The following is a 19,928-nucleotide window of genomic DNA, read 5'->3' on the forward strand; positions in this document are numbered from 1 at the left end:
AACCAAATTTGCCACTATGCTGCTCTGACAACCAGCTAATTAAGATGAGCCATTTTCCATATTAATCAAATAATAAAAATACAGTTGTATGAGTCAGAAAACGAGGCAGAATGGCTCTGATTACAGCAGCCTAGTGGAGTATACATACACAGTTTGGAAATGCGGGCTGTCGGCGTCGTCCTGTTGACTATAAACCAGGGACTTCACAAACACACGGGGCAAAAAAAAAACTTCCTATCACCACAAGCCTCCAATAAAAGCAAGAGAAGGAGGAGAAATTGGAGTTAAGAAAAAGTAGGTGAGGGGAAAATAAGCAATATAAGAACTGAATATGAGCAAGGGGACCAAAAAAAAGAGGACACAGCGATAGAACAAAATAGAAGGAGGGGGAGGATGGAGATGAGAGCGGTAAGACAGAGGAGGGTGAGGGTTCGCGCAAGGGAATGATCTGTGTATGTTTGGAGCTCAGAAAAGCCACCTGTACATCACAACCGGATGAGGAGAAGCTGTAGCAGCTACCCGAGATTGCTGCCGGCAAAAGAAGTTCTTAAAAATTCCAGACACAGTTGCAATATACTCTCTTCCTCTTCTCACCCACTCTGTGTCTTTCCCATTTCCCTCTCCATCTCCCTCATTTCTCTCTATCCTCTTTTTTATCTTCCCCACACTCACATACTCTTCCATACTCGCCTCCCACTCTAAATTTACTCCTTCTTTCTCCCTCCCTCCTCTTTTCTTCCTCCTTCTCTCTCCTTCAGTCGTTTTCTGCCCTCCCTTTCTTCCATCTTGCACCATTTTTTTTTCAGGAGAGAACTGGGTCCCAGTGTAGGCTGCTGCTGGCCAGGGTTGTTAGCCACCAAATAAAAAATGGATGAACTTGTAGGGCCCCGGTGCTGTTCTCCTGCATCTAGTTGGTGGAAAGAGAGGGAGTAAATTGGAGACGGAGAACGGGAGAGAGAGAGAGAATCAGGCTGACATGAAATACCTTGCTCAGAAGACGTCTTCCAGATAGAAACCTGACCGTCTTTAATGTCAGTTTTTTCTCAGTTGAGGGAAAAAATATGTTTTTTGTTAGTACAGGTCAAAAAAAGGTCTGCAGCTCTTTCGGGGATCGATGATCTCAACAAAAAAATATATTTATATAAACTGTGAAACTTGTTACATTATAAGTGAAAATCACTCAGTTTGTGAATTATATGCTGTTTTCCTTTGATTTAGATTTAAATGACATTGAACGTCTCTCAGGTTTGGATGGCTGACTGGATGAAGACATAATTTTTTTAAATCTAGGCTGTTCATGCTAATGCACTTATCTTTACAGTTCAGTGAGCATTTGAGTGTTAAAGTGTGGAGCAAGTACCTAAATATTGTTTCTGTTTTTAAGTAATGACAGTAAACAGCTTCCAGTTAGGAGCGAACTCCAGCTGTGCGTGCTTATTTCTAATAATCAGCATGTCTCTCAGACACCCCCGTGGGGGTGATAGGCTAAGCATACGTAGTGGGATCAGATCTCTCCAACAAGCAGGTCAGCTTATTATCCCCGCACAGCAACGTGAACCTGATCCAGGTGTTCTGACTTGTTCCTCCTCACCTCATTCGCGTGATTGAAACATTGCACGTTTTTCCCGCCTTCTTCACTCGACCTGGATTGTTTGCAGGCCAGCCTCAACCTTTTGTTTTTGTCGTGTGTATGTGTGTGTGTGTGTGTGTTATGTGGCCGGTTTAAGTTTGAGCCCCAGACCGAGTTCAGCTGTGTGTATGTGTGTGTGAGCAAGCGTGTGTGCCTCCACAATGAAACATTTATTCGTATTAGTTTGTGATAACAAGTCGAGGCATTACTTAGGACTTACCCCCACCAGCATTTCACCTCCGTGTCCATCACTCAAACCATTTGTGAACACATTGATCCTTCCCTCCCCCCCATCCCCTCCTCCTCTCCCATGCTGTATATTCCCAGGGTTTGGAAGGAGAGCCAGAATGGCTCAGACAGCAATTGATTTTTATTTTATTGGTCTACTAGTGGAAAGAGGTGGGATAGGGGAGGGCCTGAGAGATGCAACTCTGCAGCTAAGTTTGCTCTTAGTGGGCTGTGTGTGTGTGTGTGTGTGTGTGTGTGTGTGTGTGTGTGTGTGTGTGTGTCTTCAGGTGGGTTGGGCCTATCTGCTTATGTCTGTCTCACAGAGAATGTTTTTGTTTTGGGGTAGGGGCTGTTGTCTGTCTGTCTGTCTGTCTGTCTGTCTGTCTGAAGGGGTGTGTATGTGTGTATGTGTTCATGTCCAGCCACCTCTGTGAGCCATCAAAAGCTGCATGTCTGTGTTCACATGTGTCAGACACACACACACACACACACACACACACACACACGTGTGTGTGTCATTTAAGGTATTGGGGGAATCTGAGGTGCTGATGGAGCTGGCACTGGGGACTTGGACCTCGACACACACACACACACTCTCTCTCTCACACACACACACACACACACATAGCTGAGGTGTATCCCGGTGCTCATTAGAGCTGGTAATAAGGCTGTGCTGCTGGAAAAGGAGGGAAAAAACAGGGAAAGGAAGAGAGGGAGGGAGGAAGAGGGTGGGAAGGGAGAAAAAGGGAAAAAAAATGGGAGATTTTAAATTTTAATAACACTGGTACAATTTTGTAAATCTTTCCTGACAGAAAAGTCCTCATTATTTTCATCTGTCTCCGAGGAGCCTCTCCTCCAGCTTTGCCTCCCCGGGTAAACGGACCTTTCGCGCTCTCCCTCTTTCTCCTCTTTCTCTCCACCTCTCTATTGCTTTTTCCACACTCTGTCTTTCAGCTGCTTTGTTGTCTGTTTCCGATCTTTTTGACTCTCTCTCTCTCTCTCTCTCTGAATATTTCAGCCTCTCTTAGATTAGTGCTGTAAATCTGTTTATTTCCTTTTAGTAAGGTGTTAGCTGACTGGCTGTCTGCGATGAAGGAACATAAGGAGCCAATAGCATTTCCAGTACTATGTGCTGTGATTGGCTGACATTTTAGTTAGAGTTACTGTTGGTCTGTTTTCGTGAGAGTGTTTCCTTTTTTTTCCCCCACCGGTACGGGGCACCGACACAGGAAAATACTGATCAGGTATCAAACTCACTGTGTGTAGGAGTGTGCATATGTGGGTCAGCAGGTACACCCTTGTACGTGCGGTCTTTGCGTCACTCACACATCCCCAAATCCTTCCCTTCACTTACACACACACACACACACACACACACACTCCTAACCCCCCCTCCACCTCTATGTCAAGTGTCAAAACTGGAGGATGGATCCGGTTTGATAAGTTCTGTTCTGTCTGGCCACGTGTCAGGGCGGGATCAACTATACAGCAGAGGAAAACCATGTTCTTCACTCTCCTACCTCCCAATTTTGGGGATTTTTTTTTTTAACTTCTCTTTTTTGGGAGTATTGGGGTGTGGATATTTTTAGAGTAGGTTTTATTTTAGTTGTTTCTGGTAGCTTTTAGTACCTTATTTGACTTGTTAGCTTATTATAAAAGGGAAAAAAAAACAAAGAAAAAAATCATTTGACGTATGAAGTTTTATCAGTTTGTGTGGTTTTGTTTCAAATAGATGAAGAATAATTTCCCCATCCTCTGTAAAATGTAACCAAGTAGTCATTTTCCAGCCTTCTTAGGTCTGCAGTGGTTAAAGAGTGTGATGGCTGACTTTCATGTCCCAGTGCTCATATGACAGTGGGGAAAACTGTGGCTCTTTACAGTGTCACAGACACTATTTTTCAAACAGTTTTCAACATCAGTGAAGTGATTTATGACGGCACCTCCACACACTAATTCCTCCAATCTGTCTAGCTAGATCCGTGTGTGTGTGTGTGTGTGTGTGTGTGTGTGTGTGTGTGTGTGTGTGTGTGTGTGTGTGTGTGCGTTTGTGCCGCCCCCCTTCAGGTCATCTGGTCTAAATTGACCTTTGGTCGTAAGCTTTGCAGGATCTTCTAGGTCTGTGTGAACTATTGCAAGCATTAAAGTAAAGATGTACTGTTTATAGCTCCCCCTCCAAGTTTCTGATTGGCTGCCTCTTGCAAACAGAAGCACCTGAGGTTAAAATATTGGGAATATCCCTGCTCTATGACATCAGAAAGATCTGAGTGGAAAAAAACTTGCCTAAAACCAAATCTCGCAAGCAGTGTGACCCCCAAGCTTTTAGCTTGCACGTGCCGACCTAATTATTTGAAACTTTGACCATGTTTCATATAAGCGTGGACTATTTCATTAGTGTACATATATATATATGTGTGTGTGTGTGTGTGTCAGAAAAAGAGGAAAAAGCATTAACGTTTTTGGACGGGCCACTCCTAAAATTTATATCCATCTTCTCTTTAAAGGTTGGAGTTGCCACAAAGAAGATGAGCTGCTTTACATTTATACTTCTAAGACACGTTTTGTTAGATTGGTGCACAGAGGATCCGTTAAGGTCAAAATAATGCATTTTTAAAAAAATATGTGTCCCCAGAGGAGGGAGGGAAAAAAAAAACTTCTTAAACCGCAGCACTGTCATATTCCTTACCGCTTTGAACATTTAAGTGTTTGAAGTTATTCCACGTTGTTTGCTACCAAATCAGACTCCTTTAATAAATGCCGTTTTAACAGAATTGAACCCCCCTCCACGAGGCTAAAACTAACTTTATGTTCATTTCTCCACTGCAAGCCTCTACTAGCCCCCCCCCCCGCTTTTTTTCTTCTTTTCACCCCAGCTGAAAAATTAGCACAACACAAAGCGACCTGGCTTCTTCTAACACACTGCCACAGATATACACGCACACACACACAAGCGCCTCCTCTGGGTATTTGACTGGGATAAATAATCATTGTAAATAATGAATGTCAATTAATAGGGGGAGACGTGTCCTTGCTAAGCATGCTCTGATTAGTGTTTCACTGGGATCTCTTCCCCCAGCTGGCTTCAGCCAATCATGTCAGCCTCATCCAAAATACCAGAATAAAGCTGGCCTATCACAACATATGATATCATCTAATACTGCCTCAGCTTATAGGCATATGGCAAATATAGTATTATGTGTCACTATTCTTTTTACAATTTTTTTACCTCAGCAGTGAGGTAAAAAAGGCCACGTGTGTGTGTGTGTGTGTGTGTGTGTGTGTGTGTGTGTGGGTGGGGGGGGGAATACCATAGCTGCTGTTGCTTATGTTGTTCGGGACATGGTTTGCTATAAACAATATGACAGTGTCATAATAATGTATGCATTTATTCAAGGATAAACTGTCTACTTATAAAGCAGTGCTGCTTACACACAGTAGTTGTAATGAGCTCTCTGGTGTTATCCAGCGAGAGCATTACAGCATGTCAGAGAAGTGTCCTATTACTGGAAAGAAGTTCATGGCGATTGGTTATATTTTTTTGGGGTTTGTAACAGTATCTCATATAAAGCAGTGGATAAAATTTGTTGTTGTGCGGCCGAGAGTCCTTTTGCAAAAGGAAATACAAAGATGTAAAGCATCAAAGCTTGTCTGTGTGATTTTTGTCATCCTTCCCTTCAATAGCTTCATCAGTTCTGCGCTTTAAGCTAAGCAAACGGTCGAGACTTTTGCCAGTCCGAGCTGGTGGACTAGAGGGAGGCCGTGAGCTCGACTGGTGTGTCAGCTCAGACTTGGACTTTAGAGGGTAGCGGGGTGACTGAGCAACCAGCCAGCGCCCTCCCCTCCCTCGGTGATAAATGGCCACAGCATGGGCTATTCATCTCCTGCTTAGAGAAGTGGACAGTGCCCCCCTGCTCGGCCTCTCCTCCACCCCTCCACATGTCAGCAAATGTGATAATTCTCTCATTTGTCAGGAGCAGTGGAGGGTTTGGAATCCGTGTGTGTGTGTATGTGTGTGTCTGAATGAGTGCATGTGTGCTGATGCAAACTCTGGAGAATTTGGGGGACACATGCTAGATAAGTTGCTCACTTACCAGATGCCTTGCTCTGCACATCTTCACTCCATTCCTCATCTGGTACTTTTGTGATTTATTTATTTATTTATATTTTGGGGGGGGGAGGGTTCAAAGCCCCCACTCCCCCACACCAACTTTCGGTCACAGTGGGAAAATTTAAATGAGCAAAAGAGTGAGTCGTTTTATGGCAAATTCCATCAGTAATTCAGCGATTTTTTTTTTTTTATTACCTTCAGGAAACTACTGAGCCACTTTTTCCACTTTATTGTGCAAATAAAGTTTTAGAGCCTGTCAGCTATGTGTGTGCGTGTGTGTATATGTTTGCATGTCATGCTTGTTTATAAGTGTGTTTGTATCTTTTGTATTTGTATGTTCGTGTGTGTACACAAATCAGCGTTGTTGTTTTTTAGTTTTTTACAGAGGGTACACATATGTAAGCAAATCACTCTTATCACGATTGTTTTATCCAGTCATGCTGTGGTTTTATGACGTGTGCGCGTGTGTGCCAGCGAGTGTATAGCGATTAAAAACCGAGCGTTCAGACCTCATGGTAACAATTAAACAGGATCAGGCTCCAGTTGATGACTGGCCGTTTAGTTTGCACATAAACATGTGACTGTTTTATGTGCTTGACTTTCCTCCGTAGACCCAGGAACCTTTTCCTAATCCCTCTCGGTTCTTTCTCTCCACAGGATCATCCAGAATCGGGTCCTGGTCTTCATCCTCGGAGCCATCATCCTCCTCACCATCATCCTGGCCATCTATTTTAATGTGCGAGGCCACTGATCTCCCCTGTACACACATGCATATATACACACATGCTCTCCCTCCCCCTAAACACAAACACACACACACACTCTCTTGTGATTAATAGCGACAAAAGCGTTGTTCTGCTGTAATTAGGACAAATGGTCCCCATGAATCACTATTTCCAAAGCCTGACAGCGAGCTTTTTTTTTTTTTTTTTTCACCATTTCTCACTCTTTTTTTTGTTTGCAGTTTCTTTCCCTTTTTTCCTCCTTTCTCCTTCTTCCCTTTTACTCTCTCTTTCTCTTTCACTTTCTTCTTCTCCTTTCCCCCCTCCTCCTCTGCCTGTCAGGCTCGTTATTACATCTCCAGGGACTAGAACGGGGTGAGATGTTTTTATAATAGTTAATATTTTTCATGGTGTCATCCTCAGCGTGGTTTGCAGCCTGGTCATTTTTTTTGTGTAACTCAATGCAGGGCTTTTTTTTTTAGTGTAGGTGGGTTTAGTGTTATTCAGGGTGTGGGGATGCATGAAAGGCAGAGGGAAATCGAAGTTCTGCACAGATCTGTGGGTTTGCACGTGTGCATGCGTGAGTGACAGTCATGGATGGGGGCCCTCACTGCGTTTCTTATTGACACCAACAGTAGGCACACATACTGTATTAGCTTCTGTAACTAAATGATTCAGCTGTTCTTCTCCCCACCAATCACCCTACCCCTGCACAGCTCAGAGGACAGTGCCTTCAGTTTAGATATGCTGTTCACACTCCTGCTTTAAAAGGCTCAGCAGAGCCCAAAATAGACAAGTGGCGCTGCCTTGAAAAGAGAGGATGCACCCAAAAAGGTTGAGGTTAGTTCAGCTTGTGTTCATTGAATCAAGGTGAAAGTATTTTGGGGTTTGTTTGTTTTTTCATTATTAGGAGGAAACTGATTGCAGTTTTTGTTTTCAGGAGCAAAAAAGTGGCTATTTTAGAGGATTTAGAGATTGAAGAATATTAAATAAAAATTGTTCTTTTAATGGATTTTAACGCAAAAGAGACCTGACCTCAGCCTCCGTGAGTACAGCACAGAAACAAAGAGAAATGCTTCAAATGACATTGTAACCACATCTGGGACATCGACCCTTCCCAAATATATACTTCATTAACTGATTCCCAATTATAAGCGTCATACTGTATGTACTAACATTGAAATGGACATCATGTATAGTGTTTTTGCTCTTACTAAGTGACTCTGTTGCTATTTATTTATAAATGTAGTTTCCATTCAGATTTCTGTGTTTAAAGTGTATATTTTTGTGATGTTGAAATTATTCAGAATTAACGTTAATCACATGTTTGTTTCTTTTTGATTTGTGGTGGTTCTCTGATGCAGACTGTACACCAGGACCAACTGAAATATGTGTATTTCTAGTTATTCATCTTAAAGGCTTTTTTTCTTGATTTCTTTCTTCTATAAATGGATCTAGCTTGTTTCAAATTTTGTACTTTTTGTTCTTTATTTTCTATGTAGTCTTCGGAGGCGTAAGATGGGGCCCTTGTTTCTGTGTTTATGTGATGATGTGATGCATCTGCAGGTGTTTGGAAAAAGGCGTGCTTGAGTTTACCGCCGTTTAATTCTTCGGGGGGAAAGCCATTCTTTGGGGAGGGCGTTTGAAAAATCTAAATTTAAGAGCATATTTGGATAATTTTTTTTTTTTTTTTTTGAGGTTGTCGTATAGATGCTAATGCTAATGCAAGCCACAAGCTCGCACACGCATGGAAACACACACTGGTGCGCGCGCGAATGTCTCTTGTGGTTGGTGTTCCCAGTGAGGACATTTGCTATTCTGTTTCAGGGCCATAGTCTTCATTTTTGAAGATGTGGGGGAGTCCCCGTCCCACCATACCACCCCACCCTCCCCCACCCCGTGCTATCGTCCACCATTTCACAGGCCCTCACCAGCCGCGGCGCCGTGGTCTGCTTCAAAGCCTCAAATTAATGGCCAACAAAATAGTGTGTCTCTGACCGTCCCATGCGGGGCCGACCCACCAAGAGTTATCATTAAAGTGAAGCAATAATGAAAAAACGAAGGAAGGAAGGAAAAAAGAAGAAGAAGAGCCGGGGAAGGAAGCGAACGAGGAAGCGTGGAGGTGGGGGGTGCCGAGGGGGGGTTAAATCCCAGGCAGTTTGACAACAAACCTCATCTGGTAATGACCCTCAGTGATTGTGTTTTTACCCAGTCAGCGTGCACAGTGTGTGTCTGTGCGTGTCTGCATGTTCAGCCTACCTATGTGCTGATGTGCTCTCTCTGTCTCTCCTGCCCCCCTCCCTCCTTCTCTCTACCTCTCCTGCCACCTTTTCCTCCTCCTCCCTGTCCTCCCCTCCCTTCCCTCCCCTCCCAGCCTGTCAGATGAGCGGAGCGGTAGCTAGCGAGTGAGCGGTGGAAGGCAGCGTGGCGGCGGCTTCTATTTGAAGTTGTAATGGTGTCAAAAAGTCAGGGCTGACTGACAGACGTCAGTCCCACAGGGCCTCATTAAAAACAGACCCACTTGACAAGGAAATAATTGAGCGCCGGCGACAACTCGGGGGCCCCTCCGCGTTTTTAGATGTTTTTATTTTCTTTTCATTATTAGCGCCGAGCTATTATGTTCATTAAGAAATGGCATTAAAGCAAGTTTTTTTCTTTTTTCTTTTCTTTTTTTTAAAAACGGGCGAGGGAGGGAGCAGGGAAGGAAGACAGGATGCATGGAGGTGGGAGATAACGATTTGTTTAGAGCCCCGGTTCTGTTTTATTATTTAAACAGGAGCGCTGTCATGTGATACCTTGGCAGACGTTGGCTATCATCTCTCCCTTCTTTCTCCTTTCCTCCCTCTCTTTCTTTCTCCCCCTCCTTCTCTCCTCTGTACTCATCCCTTACTTTTCCCCAAGCTTTTATCTTCCCCTCCTCGGTCCGTCTCCATCTCTTTCTCCACCTGCTCGTCTCACTCCTCTCTCTCTCTCTCCCCTTTTCTTTCTCTCCCCGTTGAGCGGCGGGTGTCATTGGAATATGAACTAGATTATTCATCAGTGCCCCACCACCCACTACCACCCCACGCCCCACTACCACTCCCTCCAATCGCTGATTTGGTTTTCGACAAGCGTCTCACCGCAGAAGGCTGAGGATGAAAACTTGTCAAAAATAGGTTATATCTTATTCCAAGGGGCAACAATAGCAGCAGGTACAGACACCATTTAATATTTAATTTAGGCGGGTGTTAACCCTCCTTAAGTGACTGGAGCTGCGTCTTCCATACAAACGCCAGGAGAGAAGGAGGGGTGGGTGAGCAAGAGGGGAGAGCAATTAATTATTTGATGTCTGAAAAGTGATTTTTGAAGCTCTCGCTGGCTTCTCCTGTTTGCCAGGGGAAAAAAAAGGGATCGAGTCTTTGGGTGTCCCGCTTCCACACACGTTCCTCTTCTTGCTCGCCCCCCCGAGAGCCGAAACGTTTCCACTCGTATCACGTTACATCCTCATGATAATTGTTCATATAGTAAAAGGTTTTCAGTCTCTTTATGTTATCAGTGGAAATTATGAAGTCTTCCACCACCACCATCTTTGCCACACTCTGTCTCGCTAACGTACCCAGTCATTCCTATCCTCACCGGTCCTCTCTATCCTCTTTACGTGGTTTTACATAGAAGTTATAAAAGGAAGGTTCCTCAACAAGGAACCTGTGTGATGCACCAACCATTGCAAAAAGCCCGATGTTTGTCAGCCATTTAAGACGACAAGGGATTCTGACAAGCGTCGTTTGAGCTGCCTGTCCCCCCAGCGGAGGGCGGGCCTTAAACGGCACAAACAGCGCCAGTGGTGGGATCGCAACAGGAGGGTGGGCGCTTCATCTTCAGGAGTGTCCACGATGCTGTCACCCACCGCACACGCAGACACAGACACACACAAACACACATTCATGTACGTTGAGAGAGGCCCAGCAAGAACAGCTAGCCAAGAAAAAGAAGAAGGGGGGTAAAAAAAAATCACAATGGCACTGTTTGAGGACTACAATGAATATTCTTCTGTTTGATTCAGCAGACATGGACGCACATGCGCGCACACACACACTGCTGCACGTATGGTCCCAATAAAGACAGGCACACATGCTCTAGTGTGGAGCTGTTAGAAGAGGAGCCATGGTCTCCATTTGTACACGCCACCAGTTCCAGCAGAATGGCTTTCTTTCTCTCATCAGCCCATTATCTATCTGTTTTTTCACCCCATCAGCCCTGTCAACCGTTTTATTAGTGTTTGTGCTCACAATGAAATGACAAAGGCCCCCATTATTTGACGAAGTCGCAGGGGCTGCAAGCCATACATCCATGCACGGATGTCCGTGTGCTCGTGGCCGGTGTTAAGAGGTGATGCCGAATCATCCACATGCGCATGTATCCGTCTCGAGTTCATCGCGTTCCCTTCAGTTCAGCCAATTGAGACTCTGGGCTGATCCTGACTTGTGGAGCTGACTTTTTTTTTTTTTTTTTGTGATCTCTGTCAGTGTCTGTGTTTGACATCTGTGATTAAAGCGGCTCTGGATCTTTGTAACCAAGATGCTGTGTCGTAACTTGCACACAAACACTTGGTGGGGTCTCCGACTGACTCCGCGGGAACGAGTAAGGAGGTACAGAAAAACAAGAGCTGACATTTACAAACCGAATGCGGCGCTGTGTGCTTCCTTTCATATTTTAAAGGCGAAGCAAGCCGTGTGCTGAAAATCCTCTTAAGACGGTGTGTCGCGGAGGAAACCAAAATGCAGAGAGCCAGGTCAGAGCTATGCAGAGCCAGACCAGCTTTCCCCCACCACCACCACCACCAGACCCTATCCCTGCCTCCTTACTCTTCCTTTCCTCTATCTCCATCACATCTCTCCTGGTAGAAACACAACCTTTGAACTGAAATTAACACTTTCCACTACAAAGACAGCAGTAATCCTCAATGTCATTTGCATGACAATGAGGTTATGTAGAAAACAGAGCTGTCAGTGGCCCTTTTCCCCCCACTTTTTATTCTTCTGGTCCCTTTAACTGCCTCATCAGTATGCTACAATGTGTCCAAGCAGATATTTTATGACATGCTTGAGATTATTCTATTTATATTTTTTGTTAAATGGATTTCTATCATTGCAACTGAGCAGTGGGAATGAGCGCATTCTGTGACTGCTGCGCTTTTGTATTGCATGGTTTCTCCTGTGTTGCCGTCCATTTTAAAAAGACAAATGATAGAAAGAGAAAGAACATAAAAGGAGAAAAGTGGGAATGAGTGCAAAGCAGCCCAGGTTGCCTGGGAGGCACTCAGTGGCCTGGACGTTCTGAAAGAGGAGGGTTTAGTTGAGCTCGCCCTTGTACAGTAATTTACTTTGCATATGGTGTCTTAGCAGACACGATTCTAAATTTCCAACTGGGAGGCATCAGTGGAGGAATCACTGTCTTCAAAAGACGGCCTGCCAGTCACGCTCCTCCCGTAGCTAGAGATCTGAGCGTGTGGTGATAACCCGCGACATCTTTCTGGAAAAACGAGGAGTCGATCAGCTTTGATGGAGCACATCCGCCATGACAGGCTACTGAGGAGCTCGCTAATGAACTGGGGAAGGGGGGTGGGCATCGCTTAGGGTAAGAGCACAGAGGAGAAGGGTAGTTGAGTGGGGAATGGATGGATTGATGGATGGAGAAGGTGTACTTGATAGTTATGAGGTAGCCTCTGCTTTAAGATATTCAGTTAGATGGAAGAGTGCCCAGGTGAGAGAAAAACAGCTATGTGTTTGTTTAGGAGAAACAACCCCCACTCCACTACTTACATCAGCTCGTTACCCCTCCATCACCAAAGGGTGGGGAGGTTTTTGTGGTTGTTTTGGGGTAAATATTCATGTGAAGGTACCCAATCCCAGAGCTCTCCAGCCAGTTTTTTCCATTTTGAATGGGGGCTACCACATATTTGTGTGCTGGGGATCAAGTGCAATAAAAGTCTAAAGTTAACACAAATAATGGCCCAGCTGCAATATGTGTGACACAAAACAATCACCTTACCTTTTTCTCAGTAAGAGGTGGACTCTCACTTTAACACATAACCACTAGTTGTACTAATGTAGTTATCAAGTTACAGTTTCCACAGATTACTCTTATAGTTTGTGTGGAAGAAGAGGACAAAAATGAAATGCAGTCTTCTGCTTTCGAGGATAGAATATCAGAGTTTAGCTGATATGTTGACATACGTAAAGTTTAAGGTTATCACATCCTGGAAGCTGTGACTCAGGTGGTAGAGCAGGTTGATCCTCAACCTCTACACAGGTAAGGGTCATTGGGCATGGCAGGTGGGCACCGTGCGTGGCCATTTTCAGTCACTGAATGAAAAGCATTTAAATTTTACACAAAAGTTGTTCAAGTACATTTAATCAGTAGTATAAGTAAATAAGATGAAACTATTTATAATAAGTGTTACAGTACTGAGCAAAAGTCTGGAGCAGCCTGTCTCAAAGCACATAATTTGTTCCCGACTGACAAAAATGCAGGAGATAAAATAGTAGTTTTGCACCAACAAAGTGATTCCTAAAGAGCTATTAGCTGAAAACCTGACATAGCTCAGCATGGTGGTCACTGTCTCAGTAAAAAAAAATCTGAGATAACTGGAGAAGTGGTGGACAATAGAAGAAATGGCAGGTGGGGGGGGGGGACTATCTACAGCTGATGGACAGAATCTGAAAGTCATGTCCTTGAGAAACAGGAATTAATCCAGCAAAGACCGGACACTGGACCAGAAAATGCATCTGACCAGTTGATCCATCTACTGTTCGCTGAAGCCTCACCAGAAATGGTCTCAGCGGAAGGGAACAGAGAAATGGCTGAGGTAGGCTAAATTACACAAGAGCTGGACTGAAAATCAGTGTCAACAGGTCTTATGGAGTCATTAATCCACATTATAAATTATCAATTCAAATTATTGTTAATACTATCAAAGACTCACCCTATGGGCATTTGTTAGTTTTTTGGAGATCAGCTACTACACATAATCTATGCAATTATTATTTATTTGGGTGTTATTTAAATAATTCTAAAAACTATATAGATGTTGAGAATACTGGTACCATAGGCAGTTTTTATAGTAAATTTTGTCAACATTGATTAATGTGTCTGGGAAGAATTGGGGAACATTGAGGAACTCATCTAAATGCTACAATAATAATAAGATGTCTTGAAGACATCAAGAGAACTACTACAGTAAGAGTCTACAGCCATCTGTAAAACACAGTGGAGGCTCGGTCATGGTTTGGAAATGCATTTCAGCCAGTAGTGTTGGGGATGTTGTCAAAATTACATAAAGTACTAACACATTTTGATTCACCATGAAATACTAACTGGAAAGCATCTGATTGGCAACAGCTTAATTTTTCAGCATGACAATTATCCCAAACTTACTGACAATGTAGCTAAAGCGTACCTTGATTGAACCCCCACCCTCCTACCCCCTCTCACGCACACACACATCCACACAATAAAACACTCATCATTTTAACAGCGAACAGAACAAAAGGAAGCCAACATCCAAAGTGGAAGAATGAAGAATGAAGAAGTGGTCAAACCAAATATTGACTTTCAAGCTTGTTAGAGTTAAACAAACTGTCTTTGCTTCATGTTTCGATAAATCACCTCACCCATTTCCCATTTTCCTAGCAACATATCCAAAAATGTAAGATGGCTCAAGACTTTTGCACAGCACTGCAAGTGATAACACTGTTTATAAGTTGCCTCATCCAAGTCAAATTTACCACTCACCCTGCACAATATGAAGCAGGCCTTCCTTCACCTTTATGCTGTTCTCAACACAAACAGCCTTGCAACACAAACAGCCTTGCAGACAGGCTTACTCTTCACACACACATGCACACTCGCTTAGTTTTACACACAAACACACACCGCTCTATTGAGACATATGGATGTGGCAACAAAATGCACAATTTTTTGTTCATCTCAAGGACTTGTGAGGGCCCAAGTGAACTGAGAGGCCATATTGATTTTCCCTCTTTTCATGCTGTGACTCGGGGATTACCCATTTTCTCATTCATTTTTAAAGACAACTCGTGAGAGTCTTCCTTCCCTTTTTCCTCTCTATTTTTTCCTTTTTCCCCCCACTTCCCCTTCCCCTTCTTGCCAACGTACACACACACACACACACCTGCGCAGCCGGTCGTACCCACCCCTTTTCCACAACCACAAGTCCCTCCTTGACCCTGAGAATTGTAATTCAGTCATAGATCACAGCTGCTGAATATTAGGGCTTACAAAAGCAGTTAAATAAAATATGTCGAAATCATCCAATCCCAGAGGCCACGGCAGAAATTCTAATCAGGTGAGAGAAAGGGGAAGGAGTCAGCAGGGGGATTATGGGTAAAGAGAATCATCGTCTGGATCTACCAAAGAGCAGACGGAGAGCTGGGTTTGAGCTAAAAATCATAGCAATCATAACATCGTGACATGAAAGGTTTTTGGAGGCATGTGAGCTCTTTCCTAATTGTAAACACAGAAATGCAGTCCTACAGATTCCTAAAATGTAACAACCTGAGTTACAGTTTTAGGTTTGATTTCCTTCTTTTTGTGATTCTTGGAACTAAAATAAAAAAACATCAAAACACAAAGTACATAAATCAATAAATTTGCATATAATTCACTCCTTCTGTGTGTTATGTTACCCCAAAGACAGTTTAAAAAGCATTTTGAATGCACACGTAACTTGCAGTCATCCATGCCATAGTGTTGTCCATAATTAGTGCCAAAGCCAGCACTGCCTCTAGCTAAAGGTCTTCAAAGTTGGCAGATTCCCGTAACCTGCAGTGTCAACCAAACTATTTGTAAAATAATTGAGTCTCCCGGTATTAATGCACTCATTTTATGCTAAACAGGCCAACAGCACTTTTGGCCTATAGGCCTTCCTTTGACCAGGCGTAGGAGGGGGTCAAAACATATTAATGATTCTGTTGGCATGCTTGTTAAAGTGAACCACAAAGGTCGATCCAGCTGAGAGCAATGCATGGGACAGTGCAGCTTGAGATGGTCAGATTTTAGAGCAATTTCAGTGCAAAACGTTCTTCCGTAAACTGCTTGCTGTTTTATTTGTTTTTGTTTGGTTTTTTAAAGGTGCAGATACAATAAATTTCCCTTTAAGTGAAGGTAAATGTGGTACCACGCTGGCTGTGATGAGAAAATCATAAACCAGCCTCAAACACGAGCTCGTCACGAGAATGAAAACTTTTCTTCCCGGCCTGGAATCAGCCACATGTAAAATGGCCGGAGAGTCCAGAGAGCGAGGGAGGTCTGATGGATGGTGCTTCAATCCCTCGGCGGTTCTCCAAACAAGGAGACGCTCGATTACACTGCAGGATCAAAAATGCTGAATGCACACACTCCCCTCCAGAGTGAGGGAGAAACGAAACGTCCACAGACCTTCGAGAGGTAGATTCTGTTTCTCGGGACTTTGTGCTTTGTCTTTGGTGACCAAGTAATTTCACTGATTTGGTACAAAACAGCAGGAAGGCATAGCTGGCTCTTATATTGCCAGTAAAACAAACGCAAATGAGCATTTACTTTCCTCAACACCCACGGCTTTGGTGCGTTTGCATAGATAAAAGTGGACTGTGAGCACTTCCCCATCTGTCTAGGAGGCAGTTGACCACTCTCAAATGAGGCCAGTCGTGGTAGAAGAAGCTGCACACTGCAAAACGCCTTTTCTTCTTCTTCTACTACTGAAAATTTGGTGTACAGAAAGACCGACAGCAATCAGTTTTCTTCAGTAACACCTTCACAGACTTGCATGCCTCAATTAAAGGGTTGATGTAAAACAGAGTTAAATGTTAAGAGTTGTACATGTTATAAGTTTTCCTTTAAAAAACATTTCACGTGCTGTCAGCGGTAGAGGCTCTTGTTTTTTTTTATGTGTGCATGTCATAGCTGCCTTTTAAGATAGATTTAAAGTTCGATCAAATGTTCGGCCAGACGTTTAAACGACGTGAATTTATCTTTTGTTTCTTAGATATCGTGAGCTGATTTAAGAACAAAGGATTTTCAAGCCAAGTCAAACACGTTCTGTGATGTCTCTTTAAGAAAGGATTTTTAGTTAGACTTTGATGGTCGAACAAACCAAATACAAACTGTTTCTTCCTGCCTGTTGAATTCTAATGTGCTCGTGCTGCTTTAAATGTCAGGCTGGAAACGCATCCAAGCCCACATAAATAATAAAAAAAAATTAAAACAAAATATCTGCATAATCTATAGGTCATAAATCTTTAACGTTAGTTTTCTTTGGAGGTTTTGTGAAGGGCTTAGAGAGCATGTGGGGACTCATGGGTCATGAGGTTATTCATCCCTGTGGATTCAACGGCGGCATTAGTGGTCAGTGCAAAAACACTTCAGTATTTTTAAAATGTACAGCCCAAAGACGACACACACACACACACACACACAAAACTCTTCATGGTTTGAATAAGGCAAGCCTCTTATTCAACCCAGCCACTGCTCACAGCCATTGAAATCTAATGTAATCTTCTTGTATTTGAGCTGATGGCACTGGTTGAAGGACGGGCCATTTAGAAAAGGAACGATCTTATAGATGCGCTCGTGTAGTGCCTTTGAATGAACCCTCAGAATTGTTGCGCTCATTCAAAGAGAGAATGCGTTCTCAAGTGGTTCATCTTCTACTAAAACGGGGACAATGGGATTGGAAAGTAAGTAAAAGTAGAAGATGGTGCAACCAAGATCTGCTTATTGAATTCTGAAGCCTATAAACGATTTGGGGAGGTCAGCAGCTGGAGACACTCGTCTTCAGAGGAGGGCAGTGCTTTGGGACTGTGCTTTGACCTTGCGTTCCTATTGGTGCAGAGTCTGGATCTACCACCGATCTCTCTTATAGATACAAGATACCCTGTGCTGTCAGCAGCAACTAACAAGGTAAAACCTTTAACAGCGCTGCTTGTTGTCATTTAGGCATGTTAAGACGATGTCACGAGGGTCTGCTTACTTTTATTTGCAGATAACATAATAGATGTTTTCTGTTAAAATGCAGTTGTGTGCTGAGCCTTGTTACTGTCACTGAAGGGTTCGCTAGACTGAGACCCGCCACCATTGTGAAGCACTCTGGCTTGTTTGGATCTCGCTAAGGCTACAGCTGAAAGACGTTATTAGGACACGACCCTCCTTTTGTGACCTAAAAAGGATCATTGGAAGGTCTGCAAAATTATGTCCTTATTACTTAAAATCCATTTTATACCATCTTGAATCTTGCTTTTTGCCATTTTGCACATTCATAACTAACATGAGTGACTTCACCTACATGTTTGTTCAGATCTGGAAACACAACAAAATCACTAAAAGTCCAACAGGGCAAAAAGCATGAGTAGATATGCGACAGTGTAAATAGGTGAAAGTTTAGCCAGATTAACTGCACTGTCTTTGAAGGTACAAAAGGGATTATGTGCAAGGTGCAATTCCAAGAGCATGCCAATGATCACTTCATCACTACCCAGGTTAAGGTCATAGATGATTGACTGGTGTTAAAGGATACTGTTGGTGTGTTCCCTCTGAGAGCACCAAAGAAGCCTATGTAGGTATCAAAAAAGTGTTGACTTTACCTGTTGCATTTATCAAAACTTCTGTGAACTTATTTTTGACTGAAGATGAAGGCAGCGGTACTGATGAAACATACAGCATCCTTGGTCTATCTTCTTCTAGGAGCCACTGAAATTCAGAAAACTGAAGCTTAGAAGGCATCAAAATGGTGGCAGACGCTTATAAGGCCTCCCTCCAGCAGGAATCCGTGCTCTCGCATCTAATGATAAGTAGGCTGGTATGCAGTGTATACTGTCATTTGCCTGGTGATCTACTGGGCTTTTCAAATAAAGATATGCAGAAGAGCGCTCCTGAACATACAACCATGAAACAAATGGGCTATAGGAGCAGAAGACCACACTAAATGAACAGGAAAGTGAGGCTACAACTTGCACAGGCTCACTAAAGCTAGACAATAGAAGGTAAAAAATGAGTCTGAACTGCAACATTTAGATGATCGGGTGAGAATCTAGCATAAACAACATGAAAGCATGAATCCATCCTGCCTTGTATCAGTGGTGGGGGATATTTTCATGGCGCACTTTGGGCCCCTTGGTGCCAGCCGAGCATCATTTAAACACCACAGCCTACCTGAGTATTGTCCCTTAAGGTGTGACCACAGCGGATCCACCTATACTGCTCGTGTGAGGGTCACACACCACGCCACAAAATTCAGATAATCTCAACTGACTTCTTGAGCATGAACTCACTATCTCTATTAGCCTCCACAGTCACATGAGCTCAACCCAAAAGAGGACCTTTGGGATGGAAAAGGGATTCGCATCATAGATGATAAATCTGGAGCAGCTGTGTGATGGGATCATGTGAAAATGGACCAAAATCTCTGAGGATGAATCTGTGCCACAAAGAATTAAAGCAGTTCTGAAGGCAAGAGGAGGTCAACTCAGTACCAGCAAGATTTACTTCACAAAGTGGCCAGTGAGCGTATTTTACTATTGAGTATAGATCTAGGCCTAAATTTCAGGGGTAAGCAGATGTGCACAGGGTTTATGACATGTGGGCCTAAAATATTTTTATTAACTAAAAGGAAGTAAAAAAAAACAAAAAACCCTGAAAATAGCAGCACATAGGTAATTAAAATGTTTTTAAAAGTGAATAAATGGTCGGATTAGCTTACTAAACATATATATGACTAACATTTGCAATTGTTAGCCGATATAATTGGTGGTCAAAACTGTTTGTAACTTGCTAAAAACACCGATAGACAGTTGAAATTATTACCTAGATGTATGGTTTAACAAATTAGTAGATATACATAACAAACAATAAGTTAAAATGGCTACAATAGCTGCAGATTATATAGGAAAAGTAGCCTAGCTAAACGTGAAATAGTTAGCTAGCAATACTTAACTAAATATAATGGAGCAACGATAGTTTGGTCATAATTATCAATACATTCATATTATCTTCTGCTTATTTAAAAACGTGTTTTAGTGGTGCTGAAATAATCAAGGTCTTCAGGTTTTTCTTTTTATATATACAAAATGATGTTATAAAAGTAAATAATTGAGTTAGTAATAAGTAACAAATATAAAGGCAGAGATTCGGGGAACTGAGTTGCACTGTAGAGGTCAGGGATATTAGTGTCCTGTAATAACAATCGATTCATGCTAGTTGACTGAGTAAG

At 43.0% G+C, this 19,928-nt stretch overlaps 1 protein-coding gene across 4 annotated transcripts in view; it reads left to right on the top strand.

The window, feature by feature from the left end:
• vti1a (vesicle transport through interaction with t-SNAREs 1A) overlaps positions 1-8,154 on the top strand; it is a 115,518-nt gene extending 107,364 nt beyond the window's left edge. For all 4 annotated transcript variants that reach the window (XM_019362548.2, XM_003441915.4, XM_005471332.3 and 1 more), the window contains one exon: positions 6,621-8,154. Coding sequence is in view for 2 of the 4 variants with exons in the window: in XM_003441915.4 (XP_003441963.1) it covers positions 6,621-6,714 (94 nt within the window). In the remaining 2 variants the exon portion in view is untranslated. The remainder of the gene's footprint in view (positions 1-6,620) is intronic.
• Positions 8,155-19,928: the final 11,774 nt, after the last annotated feature.

This window comes from Oreochromis niloticus, linkage group LG8, assembly GCF_001858045.2.
Source record: "Oreochromis niloticus isolate F11D_XX linkage group LG8, O_niloticus_UMD_NMBU, whole genome shotgun sequence".
NCBI classification, from domain to species: Eukaryota; Metazoa; Chordata; class Actinopteri; order Cichliformes; family Cichlidae; genus Oreochromis; species Oreochromis niloticus.